Source organism: Podarcis melisellensis, assembly GCF_964234715.1.
Source record: "Podarcis melisellensis genome assembly, chromosome: 1".
In the NCBI taxonomy this organism is placed as follows: domain Eukaryota; kingdom Metazoa; phylum Chordata; class Lepidosauria; order Squamata; family Lacertidae; genus Podarcis; species Podarcis melisellensis.
Window position 1 is genome coordinate 130,740,061 of NC_138528.1, and position 14,385 is coordinate 130,754,445.

Consider the following 14,385-nt stretch of genomic DNA (forward strand, 5'->3'; position numbering starts at 1 on the left):
CCCTCGGATAGGACAACTGGGGAAGAGAGAGAGTCTGGCTATGCCTTCTGGAGGTGTGCGGAGTACATTAAATCAGTGGCTATTAGCCCATGCTTCCTTTTAGACATTCCCTAGTTGGAGAAAAGCAAATACAGTGGTACCCCGCAAGACGAACGCCTCGGAAGACGAAAAACTCGCTAGACGAAGGAGTTTTTCGTTTTCTTAGCCGCTTCGCAAGACGCATTTCCCTATGGGCTTGCTTCGCAAAATGAAGCTTGCCCCGCAAGCGTCTTCCCCGCTGCCCCCGGACCTCTTTTGAAGCAAGGGGCGGAGGGGAGAAGATCGCTTCTCCCCGTTGCCAGCCCCACAATCTCCGGGGACAGAGGGGAGAGTGTGCATGCCTTCCCCTCTGTCCCCGGGCCCCTTTTGAACCAAGGGGCGGCAACGGGGAGAAGCGATCTTTTCCCCTCCGCCCCTTGCTTCAAAAGAGGGGACGCCTCTCCCCGGACCCCTTTTGAACCAAGGGGCGGCAACAGGGAGAAGCGATTCTCCCTGCTGCCCCTTCCCTTGTTTTAAACAGGTCTGGGGACAGAGGGGAAGGCGTGCGGCGCTTCCCCTCTGTCCCCGGACGGTCTCCATAGGAACGCATTGATTGATTTTCAATGCATTCCTATGGGAAACCGTGCTTCGCAAGACGAAAAACTCGCAAGAAGAAAAAACTTGCGGAACGAATTAATTTCGTCTTGCGAGGCACCACTGTACAGTTCCTTCTCTTGAGTTAGTAGCATGAGGACATCGTTTGTTTGTAAGTTAACTCCATCCCTAAATGCTGAGCCATTTTGTTGTTCTTGTCAAACAAAATGACTGCTGTTCCTCTCCACTCATTTTGTAAAAAGTACCTGAGTGAAAAAAGACTCTGAACTCGATAAATGTTAAGTGATTATTCCAATCTAATTCACTCAAGCTGCAAGGTGTGCTAACATCTCTCAGGAAAGAGTGGATGTGGGAAATGATCAAATGATGCTTCCCATAGGAGCCGGTGCTCAACAGAACAGTATTTGTTCTCCTGCCTAGCCTTTCCCTCCTGCGCAAAAAGTTGTTGACATTTGATTATAATGTACGTACTAGTGGCCTCCACATTCTGAATCATGTACCACTAACACACACACATTTTAATACTGACTTTTATTTCAGGGCCTCAGTTTTATTTTCCATTTGCAAGCTATGTTATGATCCAGAATATTTATCAAAAGATACCAAGGCTGAAGTTAGGAGAATTTTATTGCAACATGCTCATCTACCAAACCATGTTTTTTTAACCATGGCTAATTTAATAGCTGCATATGAACTTCCCAGAACATTCTTAATGGCATGCCCCTTTGTTTAAGGACGAGACAGAGTGCCTCACCAGCACAGCCAGTTACGCAACCCCAAGTTTAAAAAAGAAAGAAAGAAAGAAACTAATACTTTTTCATATCCCAAGGCTCTCACGCCAAGGACAGTGGGGGGTGGGGCGTGGTATGCAATCCAAGAGGGCAGTGAATGAGGGCAGCGAAAAACAATATAAGGCCAAATTCATTCCCAGCCGTGAGGCTCCCAGGAAAGCCTTGTGCAAAGAACTTGTTTTTAGCTTAACGACCTCACAGGTTTGTTGTAGAAAAAATAACAATAGAAAAGATCAAAGAAACAGTCAGTAAAGGAGAAAGCAAGTGAAAGCAAGATGTAACGTATCACAGCTGTGTTGCATCCGCCATGTGGAGAAGGAAGGATACAACCAAGGTTAGCTGTAATGTCTACAAAGGAAGAGAGAAAGAGTGTTTTTCATGCCTGAAACTATAAAGTGTAAGATGGAAAAGCCTGACATCTACTGGGCAGAGTAATTTTGCAGTCAAGAGAAGCCAACTTAAACAATACAGTACAGGTAATATACTACAGAACAGGTTTTGTTTTTATTTTGGGAGGATGAAGATGATCCTGTAAGCAACTTTTGATAACTCAATGTTCTACAACATTGGATAAATGTGGACTGATACATAACAGAAACACAGAATTGTAGGGTTGGAAATATCATTGGAGACAGAGGAGAACACTGACTTGTAACTTTCTCCAAATAACGGATCAAAAATAATTCCATTTGTCCTTACTTAAGATTTAGGAGCTTGGTATAAAATTCTAATCCATTTTATAAGTTCTTGAGGAAATCCAAACTTTTCCAAAGTAACAAACATAAACTGCCAATATACTTTGTCAAATGCTTTTATAGCACCCAAAGAAGTAAGTGCAGCCAGACCCATTCAAAGACTATATATAGCCACTAAATTGGTTTCCCATCTTAGATGGTCAGCTCTCTGCTGAATGAAACAAACTGTTGAAATCACTGATCAATATATTAGCCAGAACTGCTGCCGGCATTTTAACACCAACATTAATTAAAGAGGTTGGTCTATATTTTCACCATTAGTGTGCACTCTGCCAGGTTTCAGAGACATACAGTGGTGCCTTGCAAGACGAAATTAATCCGTTCCATGAGGCTCTTCGTATAGCGGTTTTTTCGTCTTGCGAAGCAAGCCCATTGACAGCTTAGCGGATTAGCGCTACAGCTGTCAAGCGGCTTCCAGCGATCAGCTGTTAAGCGGCTTATCAGCGGAACAGCTGATAAGCGGCTTAGCGGCTTAAGAAAAGGGCGGAAAAAGTGGAAAAAACCCGCGGGGGGATGCAAGATTTTTTTCGTCTTGCGAAGCAACCCCATAGGGGAATTCGTTTTACGAAGCGCCTCCAAAACGGAAAACCCTTTCGTCTAGCGGGTTTTTCGTCTTGCGAGGCGTTCGACTTGCGGGGCACCACTGTATGTGCTTCATACATTGACTGAAGTTGACAGGTACCTGCCTCAAAGGCATTTTCATAAACAGAAAGAAGCTTAGCGTGCAAGAAATTTAGATATGAATCGTACCACCCACAGGAAAACCATCTGGCCCCAGTGCTTTGCAGGAATTAATTTTAAGAATAACAGTCCTAATTTCTTCCATCTGTAATGATTTTGATAAAATTTTCTTTTGCTCCCCAAACTACTGCAAAATAACCAACTGTGAGGAAGCCCATCTCAACAACAAAAATTCATATATCCTGAAGAGAAGGCCCATCTGGAAGCAGCACAGAGAGGGGAAAGGAGTCCTGCTACTTGCGCGGCTCTAGGGAAGGTGCGACTGATGGCTAGGCCTGAGCGACATATCAATCTATTGCCCAGGACCAGGAGGAGGAGCAGACCGTGGTGCCGGCTTCACTCAGCGGTATATTGATGGTGAAACTGCTGCTGTTCCTGGGTCCCTCTGCTAGAGTTCCTTCCTCCAGTGGCGCTGCTAGCAGAGGGACTCAGGAGCAGTAGCAGTTTCACAAGCGATATAATGGGGAGTGAAACCGCCATCGCACTCTGTCCTCCTATGATGCAGAGGGATCTTTAACCTCCTTGACTGAGGAGTGTGCAGCTGCCCTAACCTCAGCTGGATGATCTGATCAACAAAAGGCAACACGTGGGCTAATAATGTATTGACAATATTGATGAAATGATCAATTGTTTCTTCATTCATAAACAAAAGCCATATAATATGTGCAAGAAGTCACAAACTAATACGTAAAGGTAAAGGGACCCCTGACCATTAGGTCCAGTCGTGACCGACTCTGGGGTTGCAGTGCTCATCTCGCTTTATTGGCCGAGGGAGCCGGCATGCAGCTTCCGGGTCATGTGGCCAGCATGACTAAGCCGCTTCTGGCGAACCAGAGCAGCGCACGGAAACGCCGTTTACCTTTCCGCTGCAGCCGTTTACCTTTCCTATTTATCTACTTGCACTTTGATGTGCTTTCGAGATGCTAGGTTGGCAGGAGCTGGGACCGAGCAATGGGAGCTCACCCCGTCACGGGGATTCGAACCGCCGACCTTCTGATCGGCAAGTCTTAGGCTCTGTAGTTTAACAAACTAATAGAAGTCAAAGAAATATTCCATCAACAGGCATGCTTAGAATGGTGTGTGACCACAAAGAAACACTGAAGTTGAGGCAGAAAGCCTTTCCACAGTTCATATCTATATCAAAGTTTGGTGGAGAATGAACTGGAGCCGGGTGGTGCTGTAAGCACAGCAGCAACAAACAGCCAAGCACTTAAATGAGCTCGCTCCCATGACCCAGGGGCGGGTTGGGGGCTCCATGAAACTGTTCAGCTTAGGGGAGCGGGGGGAGCACCAGGGCTGACTCAGCTGGGGAGGGGGAACCTTCTTGATTCCCAGCTGAGCTGTGCAAACAAGCTGCAATTTTCCAGCCTGTGAGCGCCTGGGTGAAACCACCGCAGTTCCCAAGGTGAGAGCGGGGGCAGTTTCTCCTGGTGCCTCATGGGAAAAGGCCAATGCAGCTTGTTTTTTCAACATTGTGGAATATGACCAAACTGCAATGTTTGGCTGGCGATATACCGTAATGTTGAAAAGCTGGTATCGCCCAGCCCAACTGATGGCCAGGAGTGGCTGCCCAGAGGAGCCTCCTCTTCCTCCTCACCCCGCCCCCCAGAGAAGAGGTCACTTAGCAGAAGCAACCAGGAGGTTGGTGAAGATGGGGCTGCTGCGTACCAAGAGGGAGTGGGCAAGGCACAGGGAGATCCACGTGGTGTGGGGGCGGCAGCAGGACGACCTGATTGGTTCTGCTGCCGTGCCTGCATGAAACTGAGATCCCTGTACCTCCCCGCTACCCATCTGGCAAGAATTAGTGCTTGGTATCAGAAGCCAGGTACACAATGCCCCTACCCTTTGGAGTTCCACTACTGCCAGCGGCTGCTCCCCTCACCCAACTGTAAGCCAAGGAGCCTTGGGCACCAGGGTGGCCAAGGGGTTCTTGGGCTTTAACTTGAGAGGGCATGCACACTACATTGCCAGTGAGATGACAGACAAGTGCAAATATAGGACAAGGATAAAATGGTGGTATTTCTTAAATAACATATATTTTATGTATCTATACTCCTGTCATACACTGCATTTTTATGTTTAGAAAGCAACTTACCAGTGCCTAAGGCCATAGACCCCTGAACACACCTGATGTTGCCTGAGGTCACAAGCTAAGCAGGTTTAGACCTTGCTAGTATTTGAATGGAGAAGACAACTTACTGATTGCCATGCCAGGGATTCCATTATACGGTGTTCACAGCATTCCAGGTGTTTTATCATCTCTCTTGTCAAGTTTGGTTCTGCTTTAATGAAGCTTTCAATAACCTTGTATAAGTCAAAGGCTTTTAAGTCAAATATGTTGATAATCCATGGGAAAGATAAATCTGTTTCCATATTCATACTTTCACTTTGTGAAGCATTCCTTGAGGCTAAAGAGAACACAACTGATTATTCTTTTGTTGAATAACGCAAGTCCTCAATAAATTGTTCCTACACACTGAGATGTGCCATTTATCATGTCCCTATTCTCAACGTTCCAGATCCAAGGAAGTCCTGTTGAAAACAGGTTTTGCTCCAGCATTTAAGATCTGAGATCAGACAACAAATTCCCAAAGAAACTATGGTTCTAGAGCATGTCATTTTAGGAGGTTAAACTTACTTATTTGGGGGGAAATTCAGTGAGTGGTCTGGTCTTAAAAATAATTTTGGGGTTTGAGGAATTCAAATCTGCTATTTTTTTGGTAACTGGACCACATTTAGCTTGGTAAGTCTACATTTACTGTTTTCAGAAAATCTAAGAATTTTAATTTTACCTTCTGAAAATATAGCACAATGCCAAATGATATTAAATATTATTATTAATAAAAAATATAGAATATTATTGCAAGTACTTGGCAATCATTTTTTATGTAAAAAGTAAAGGGACCCCTGACAGTTAAGTCCAGTCGTGACCGACTCTGGGGTTGCAGTGCTCATCTTGCATTATTGGCCGAGGGAGCCAGCATACAGCTTCCGGGTCATGTGGCCAGCATGACTAAGCTGCTTCTGGTGAACCAGAGCAGCATACGGAAACGCCGTTTATCTTCCCGCTGGAGCGGTACCTAATTATCTACTTGCACTTTGATGTGCTTTCGAACTGCTAGGTTGGCAGGGGCTGGGACCGAGCAACGGGAGCTCACCCCGTCATTGCGGGGATTCAAACTGCCAACCTTCTGATCGGCAAGTCCTAGGCTCTGTGGTTTAACCCACAGCGCCACCCGCAATTTTACACACATTTTACTTACCAAGCAAAACTAAATTATATTAATTTAACTGAAATATCTTTTGAATTCCCAAGCCATGTTTCAGCACCTCTCATTCTAAGGAATCTGAAAAATTCAACATGCCTTAATGGTTCAGTGTTTCTGAAGGAAACTGGAAGTCTGTTAACTTGAGACTGGGGAAGGAATGCTATACAAAAGGTAGCAATTTTATAAGTTTTGGAAATTGGGTACATTAACCCCCCCTCCAGCCTTCTGGCATTAATCTGTCTGGTTTCCTTTTGCAAATAATGTAGTAATCAGTATTTCAAATGTAAATAACTCAGTTTAAATAATTTGATATTAAAAGCATTGTCGCAAGGATAAAACTCACACACAAAACACCACAACGGACTCTTACCAGCATTAAGTGAAACAAAGTAAATACCAGGGAAGTCTAGGGAAGTCGTGGCTGTGTGGGAAAAGGCAAGGGAGGGGGGAAGGATCATAACTGATCACTATGAATGAAACAGCCCCTTCCGTAATATGGCATAGATATACAACTTACTGCCATAAGTAGCTATGACAACTTCAAGAGCACAGGCCAACAGAGATGTATGAAAGATGTTGTTATTCAAAAGTTTGCTATAAAAAAAGAGAAAAAAGACAGTCTTTCAGCGTTTCAACATTTTTTAGATGTATTTAAAATATAACTTTGAAGTAGGTTTGCCAAACATACCTAAAATTATGAATTGATAGGCGTTTTTCTTCCTAAGATAAATGAATAAATGAAGATATACTTTAGCCCATTAAAAGGGGAATATAAATATTAAAAATTCTGTATGTTGAACACCTACCGACTTTAAGATGGCTTCCATCACCCTGTAGTATAACCGTACACCAAGCCTATACCTCTAGGGGGAAAACAATTTAAAAGCTGATGTAATAAGTTGTAACAATACTTTGCTTTAAGAGAATGACCTTCTGTAATACAGTTTATTTGTGATTAATGGGTTTAATGTGGCTATTTAGAGAGAACTGCTCTACTACATCAGACACACGCACACCCCAGAAAAGAAGAAAAAGGCATATCCAAGACTAGGATATTTGTAGAAATCCATTCCCAACAAATGTTTTTGTTGCATGGCTTTTTTGGGAACACACTATTTGGAAATCAAAGCAAACTCGCAGGAGAAAGGGTGCTAGATGCCGACTGGCAAGACATTATGGCCCTGCAACTCAGCCCAACCTTATGGCTCCAGGCCTGTATGGGGCGGGGGGGTGGGGGCAACCAGGTACACCACTTGCCCCAGACCTTGCAGAGGTAAGGCGGGGGCCCTCCAGGGAACAGCTGCTTTTTTGTCTGAGTTCATAACTTTATTGTAACAAGACTCAAGCAAGCTCTGCATGGACTTGTGTGGCTCACTAAGTCTAATGTAATATTTTTGCATAATATCCATTCCTAGTCACAGAATTAGAAGCAAATGATACATCAAGAAAGAATCTGAAATGAAAAGTCATGAGTTTGCCTCATAATTGCAGTAAACTGTACTGTCCAGTCTAGAGTGTACACTCCCCACCCCAGCCCTGGGATATTCAGATAGAAGCTTCCTGCTGGATACCAAATGTACAGTCCAGAGAGTGGCACGGGTCCTGGAGAAATTAAATCAGCACAGCCTGCATAGGCCAGGCACTGGTCTATCTCAGCTGTGTGTAAAGAGCGAAAGCAAAAGCGCTCTACATTTGGACTGTGAGACCAGCAGCAGTGGCAGAGCCTCCTTGAGTCCTGCAAGACGGGCAGTTTGAATGTGCATTCAAATCCAGCCTGGGATGATGCCTGCACAGCCACAGAGAACCCCACCTGTGATCCAATTTCAGCACATCCTTGCCCAACTGCTTCAGCAAATTTCTCTCTGAAGACATGGCTCAGGTTTTCTGTTCTTTCCAGTATGCTTTGCATAGGATTTGCAGTGCAGTTCTGTAATGAGATGGGGAAAGCCTCCCCTTAGATGAACAGATATAATATATTGGATAAACAAGAACTATCCTCTGCTAGTGCTCATGCTTTATGGAATTACTATGTCATGAAGAACTGATTTTCAGTGAGAATATTGGGAGGTCAGGGAGAGAGAGAGAAAGAGAGAGAAAGAGAGAAAGAGAGAGAAAGAGAGAGAAAGAGAGAGAAAGAGAGAGAGAGAGAGAGAGAGAGAGAGAGAGAGAGAGAGAGAGAAAGAAAGAAAGAAAGAAAGAAAGAAAGAAAGAAAGAAAGAAAGAAAGAAAGAAAGCCAACTACAGTGGTGCCCCGCAAGACGAATGCCTCGTAAGACGAAAAACTCGCAAGACGAAAAAGTTTCCCATTTTTTTAGTCGTTCCGCAAGACGAATTTCCCTATGGGCTTGCTTCGCAAGATGAAACGTCTTGCGAGTTCTTGCGAGTTTGTTTCCTTTTTCTTAAAGCCACTAAGCCGCTAATAGCCGCGCTTCGCAAGACGAAAAAACCGCAAGACGAAGAGACTCACGGAACGGATTAATTTCGTCTTGCGAGGCACCACTGTATCAAAGAAGTTTGAGAGCGGAAAATGGGCTAATATCTTCCCTGGCAGCAAAAAAGGCTTCTATGAAATCCTCAAAAGTCTAAATACATACATCCAATTACTTTACCACAATTCAGGAGACTACCACCTAACAAGGAGGTTCTAAATAAAACACTGCAAAAAAGGGTTTTCTCACTACAATATCTAGATTCACAAATGCCTCTCCGTTATTTAAAAGACATTAAAATCTACTTAGTAAGCGTGTTTGTGATGGGATCATTCTCTCATCTCTGGGAACAACCACTACCCCTGCCCCATTCCTCTCTTACCCAAATCTGTATGTCCTGCCAAGGAATTAAAGTTACATTGCTGGCAAAACAAACGTACTAGGATACTTAGTAGAGCTTTAATATGATGCTTAAAAGTTATCATCTATTCCTTCTACTACTTTAGAATATTCTGAGTTAGAAAAAGGTAGTTCGCCCTGCCCCCGGGGGCACAGCTAGCTCCGCCTCTGGAGACCTGGAGATAAATAGGGCTATACTACCTGAAGCCGGGGTGGGGTGGGGAAGTAGCATGAAAAGGGCATGTTAGAACATGAAACATTTGTGAAGCATAAAATAACATTAAATTCTGATTTTTTATACTGCATTCAAACCAGTCCCTTTGGTTAAAATGATATTACTTACGTTAAAATATGAGATAAGGTTATCTGATGGTTTATCACTTGCAGAGTTTAAAATCATCATTAGCTGTTGGATAGTATTCATCGCAGCACTACAGAGGGGGAAAGTATTTTTATTACTATTTTCTGAAATGAAGAAACTGCCTTCGAACAGAAAAAAATCACCACATAAAATGATACATCGGCCACATTTGGACATCAAATAACTACATAATGAACATCAATATGAACAGGCTTCCTACACCTGCATGCTTAGTTCCTTCCTTCCTTCCTTCCTTCCTTCCTTCCTTCCTTCCTTCCTTCAGCAGGAGAAATCGTAGTTGTTGGGACTGGCTAGACGCTGAAGAGTGGGCACTGGGAGGAGGGGGGTTGGGACTGACTTGGAAGAAGGGATCAGTGATCTGAGGGAGCATGTAGGGAGAGAAGGAAGAGGCTGGTGGAGAGCCCAGGGCTTCCACACCGCTTCCTCCTGCCCCCAGCTCCCCAGGTCCAGAAGAGGACTGCAGAGGGAGAAGCAGAAGCAGGTTCACACACGCAAAGTCTGCACCTGCTTACACACAGCTCAGATCGGGGAGATACATAAGCTGAGGTCGGGGCCAGGACTCTGTGTTGCGGCAACTGCCTCATCCCGTGCACACCTTGTAGCGGCTGAGACGTGGACCAATAGACCTGCCTTCCCCTAACTTGCAAGTGTACTTTTGACAATAAAGAGTTAACTCCTCACTCTGGACATTTTTGTCTGAGAGCGCCGTGACAGTAGTTTCCTGTTACATCAACAAGCCTTTATATTCAGGCTTGTTTGGAAGTCATTCACCATAGCTTCCTAGCTGGTGTGCAAGGGCATTATTTATTTATTAATTAAATTACTTACAGTATATAATGCCTATTATAACCAGGAGATTAAAGTGATAAATAAAGCAATAAAATCACAATAATATAAATAAAATGCGAAGGGCAGCATTAAGTAATGCACTGTGCTTTGTACACACCAAAATCCACCCTAGAGATCATACTAGAAAAGGGATCTAAAATAGATCTGCTAATATGAAAATGCCTCAGCTCAATGTGGATACTGTAGATCTGGGCAGGTTTCAGAGTAGAGCCACCCAAATGATCAGGGGGCTGGAGCAACTCCTGCATGAGGACAGATTAAAAGAGGGCTTCTCAAAAATTCTACCTCCAGGACACACTAACTCACTGAAACTCAACAATCACAAAATAGTGCTGCAGAGGCAGAAGCCACCAAATGGCAGAAGATGGAAGCAGAGTTTGGTATTTTCCTGGTAGCGAGGTGTTCCACAGAATTTACTGACCCAGAGGTTAGTAAGCCAAGATTTGATCAGCTGAACACAACTACCAAAAATAACCTTCTTTGGAACATGATTAAAAACAGGGCTGGCACTTCCTTACATTCATATCACTAGTATTTTCAGCAACATTTTATACAGTCTATGAACTTAATTTTGCGGCAGCTGTGGAAGTTCTGATTAAGCTTCTGGGGAGCAGTGGCTGAACTGATTTAAAGCCATGCAATATTGACACACATTCTAACTGTGGAGAGAAGACATTGACTACTGTCTACTTTTGTGAGCTGAACTTGAAGGCTGGTTTTGATGGAAAGACCACTGATACCATTCAGCCTGTCTGTAGGGTCTCTGCAAATGCTTTTTTATGCAGAAGCATTAAATCAGAATTGAAGCACTTGCACGACAAACAGAATTTCAGATAAACTCAACGTATTTCCTGTACCCGTAGAAATAATTTTCTAAACCTTTTCAACTAAATTCAAAATTAGGACAATTATTCTTACCGAACTGGGGTCTGCGGAAGCACAACAAGAGGATCATAACCTGGGTTATTCTTGGTTGGTGTTCTCTCCAACTGTAAACTTAACATGAGAAAAATGTTAACTTGTCTGCATAAAAGCCTGATGTATTCCAGCCAAGATGCCTGCATTTGGACAACAAACTCTTGGCTTGGTAGGTAGGTATGAATGAGCACTTTGATCTTGTGCAAAACCTCCTTGCTTTACCCTTTATGTCCATGAGCAAACAAACCAGGAAGTCTTCTCATTAACTATGCTCTCCCATTTTGTTCAAACCAGGAAATATCCAAACAAGCCAGGATATGAAGCCATGGTTTCATGGAATCATACATGAGCTTGTGGTTTGCTCACTTCTGCTCCACTGAAGAGGTGGCTCCCTGTTTGTGGAAGGCTCTCCTGAGGCAGGTTTGTGTGACACCTTCATTAGACTCCTTTAGGCACCAGGCAAAAATGTTCCTCTTCTCCCAGGCCTTTATCTAATTTATCTAATCTATGCCCTTTTAAACTGTGAGTATATTGGGGGGGGGGTGTTGTTGTCTGTTAGTATTTTTGTCTTTTTATATTGTAAACTGCCCTGGATGAAGGGATGGGTGGGTGGGTAGGTGGGTTGCACTCCCCAAGAGACGGGAGACGCAGTTTCCATGCCAAAACAAGGCCTAAACTTCAACTGCCATGGATCTAGAAAATCAGTCTCTTCCAAGAGAGCCTGGAGCTGGTTAGCAACTGCCTGCTCAAAAACCTTGCCTAGGAAGGGGACATTTGCAACTTGGTGATAGTTATTTAAGTCTTTGGGACCCAGGGAAGATTTCTTAAAAAGTGGCCTTTCCACTTGTAGCGGAACTACAAAGTACAAACTCAATTACTGTGTTGCAAAATGATGCATATCTAAAAAGTGTGTCACCAACATTAAATCTTTTGAAAGCCTTAACTCCCCTGAAAGTCAAGCCAGGTGGGACTTCAAGCAATCCGTCCACAGGGGAAGGGAAGGCTTTTCCCTGCTGGCCAGTGCTGGGGAAAGGCCAGTTTCCTTGGGCACACAGGGATGGAGCGCTCACTTGCTGCCATGACAGACTCCAGCTGCAACTCCAAGAAAGAAACATCAGGCCTCCAGCTGATGACAACTCAGTGAAGAGAAGCTTGTTATCAATATTTGAGAATCTCAGCTCTAAACATATTAATTAAAGCAAGTGGAAAGTTGACAGGACATTTTGGGAGAAGGAGGATGATTAGAAAGAACTCATACAGATATTATTATCCATAGAAGTCATATCCTAAAGCAGCGGTTTTAAAGCCTTATTATTTGTTCTCACATAGCGCTTCTCATAGAATTTTACAGCTCTTATTTATCATTGGAAAAATCCTGCAAGATTGATTAGTTAAGAAGCATTCCCCCCAAGTTACCATTTTGCTTCAAGAATTAGTAGAATTTACTACAATGCAAAAAAAAGGCAATCCAAAAAATTACCATTCAGTGTGATCATATTGCAAAGTTTCATCTTTCTCTAAAAATAATCTGGCATCAATATCCTTGTTTTTCAGATACATTTCTTCATATTTGCTTGATATATTCTCAACCTTGGGTTTCAACAAAAAGGGGACAAAAGGAAAAAACTAAGACTGAGACCTAGGCTCACGATTGTCTAACTATTCATATGCAAGCTATTTATTTGCAATTCAATTCATTCCTGAAAGTAATTAGAGGACTGTGCAGTTGGAAGAGACTTCCTCCACCAACCCACTACTGATGAACAAAATCTACTGTTACAGCGTACAAAGCCTATACAGTGGTACCTTGGTTCTCAAACTCAATTCGATCCGGAAGTCCATTCCAAACCCAAGGCACGCTTTTGCCATAGAAAGTAATGCAAAATGGATTAATCCGTTCCAGACTTTTAAAAACAACCACTAAAACAGCAATTTAGCATGCATTTTACTATCTAACAAGACCATTGATCCATAAAATGAAAGCAATAGTGTACTGCAGTCACACAACCAATTAATCAGTACCTGAACTGTGTTCTACACAGTCACAAAAACAAAACAAAAAGAGCTACCAAAAAATGCAAAATAAATAGCAAAAACAGACAGACCTCAGTATAACACTCAAAACGGAAGCGTGGCACTCAAATCGGAAGCGTAACACTCAAAATGGAGCACGTTTGGCTTCCAAAAAAGGTTCGCAAACTGGAACACTTACTTCCGGGTTTGCAGTGTTTGGGTTCCAAGTTGTTTGAGTACCAAGGCGTTTGAGAACCAAAGTACCACTGTACTTCAAAACTTTCAATAGTCTAGCTCTTTGCAAGGTATTCTGCTGGTGTATATAATCGGGAGGTTCTTCCTGATGTGTAGTCTAAGAACTTTTTCCTGTAACTGAACTCACTGGTTTGAGCCCTACCCTCCGGCACAACAGGAAATAAATTTGCTCCATCATCTATATGACAACCCTTTGATAGTCAGTTTAAAGTTCTTCTTAATCTCTTTAATCTGACAGTTCCAAGGACCTATCATATCAAAAAGCTGTGAAATAGCTACTCCTATATAAACTATTTATAAGAATTAGACAGAATAAAACTAACAAAAACATCACAAGGATTCACTGTGACAACCCTGAATTAAAGATTTTAAAATTAAACTAATGTTACCTCTGGAAGTCCACTGGAAGGTGTAATACCCAAAGAGTTCAGGAATGGAATAAAACTAGTAAAGTAAACATTTTTCACCTTAAAAAGGTAAAAAAAAAAAAAGGGTCACTATTAGGTGGTCTTAGTTACATGCATAATATAGCAAAACAAGCTTCTTGAAAACTATGATGTACTGGTATTTGCTGGTATTTCCAGGTCTGAGCAATTGCCCACATCCAGACATTCGATTTTTAAATTACTTTAAGTATCTTCAATTGCTTTAACTTTTGAGAGCTAAATTCAAGACATTGTTCAACAGCACTCTTCCTGACCCCACGACACTGAAAACAAGGCAAAGGTTTCAATCTCCAAAGAGGAAAGAAAGGGAATCCTTCAGTGCCAAATGCTATTATGTCATTAATGTTAGGAGTAGATACATCAGATGAGACTGTAATAGATAAAATAACAGATTGTTGCTCTTGGACTTCAACCCATACTTATACACTGACTTGGGGGTTATGGGACATTCACATATATTTAACTGCTGAGGTCAAGATGTGAGGGAGAAGAGAAGTCCGTGGCG

The 14,385-nt window shown here is 42.8% G+C and overlaps 1 protein-coding gene and 1 long non-coding RNA gene across 4 annotated transcripts in view; both read right to left on the minus strand.

Moving 5' to 3' along the window:
- Positions 1-14,385, minus strand: part of LOC309363465 — a 98,909-nt gene that overhangs the window by 35,714 nt on the left and 48,810 nt on the right. The gene's annotated exons all lie outside the window — the stretch shown is intronic.
- Positions 1-14,385, minus strand: part of RB1 (RB transcriptional corepressor 1) — a 50,987-nt gene that overhangs the window by 22,482 nt on the left and 14,120 nt on the right. For all 3 annotated transcript variants that reach the window (XM_081914933.1, XM_081914934.1, XM_081914935.1), the window contains 9 exons: positions 13,824-13,901; positions 12,647-12,756; positions 11,167-11,244; positions 9,361-9,448; positions 8,000-8,116; positions 6,996-7,052; positions 6,878-6,909; positions 6,707-6,783; positions 5,120-5,328 (listed from right to left, as the gene is read on the minus strand). In XM_081914933.1, coding sequence (XP_081771059.1) covers positions 5,120-5,328; positions 6,707-6,783; positions 6,878-6,909; positions 6,996-7,052; positions 8,000-8,116; positions 9,361-9,448; positions 11,167-11,244; positions 12,647-12,756; positions 13,824-13,901 — 846 coding nt within the window. The remainder of the gene's footprint in view (positions 1-5,119; positions 5,329-6,706; positions 6,784-6,877; positions 6,910-6,995; positions 7,053-7,999; positions 8,117-9,360; positions 9,449-11,166; positions 11,245-12,646; positions 12,757-13,823; positions 13,902-14,385) is intronic.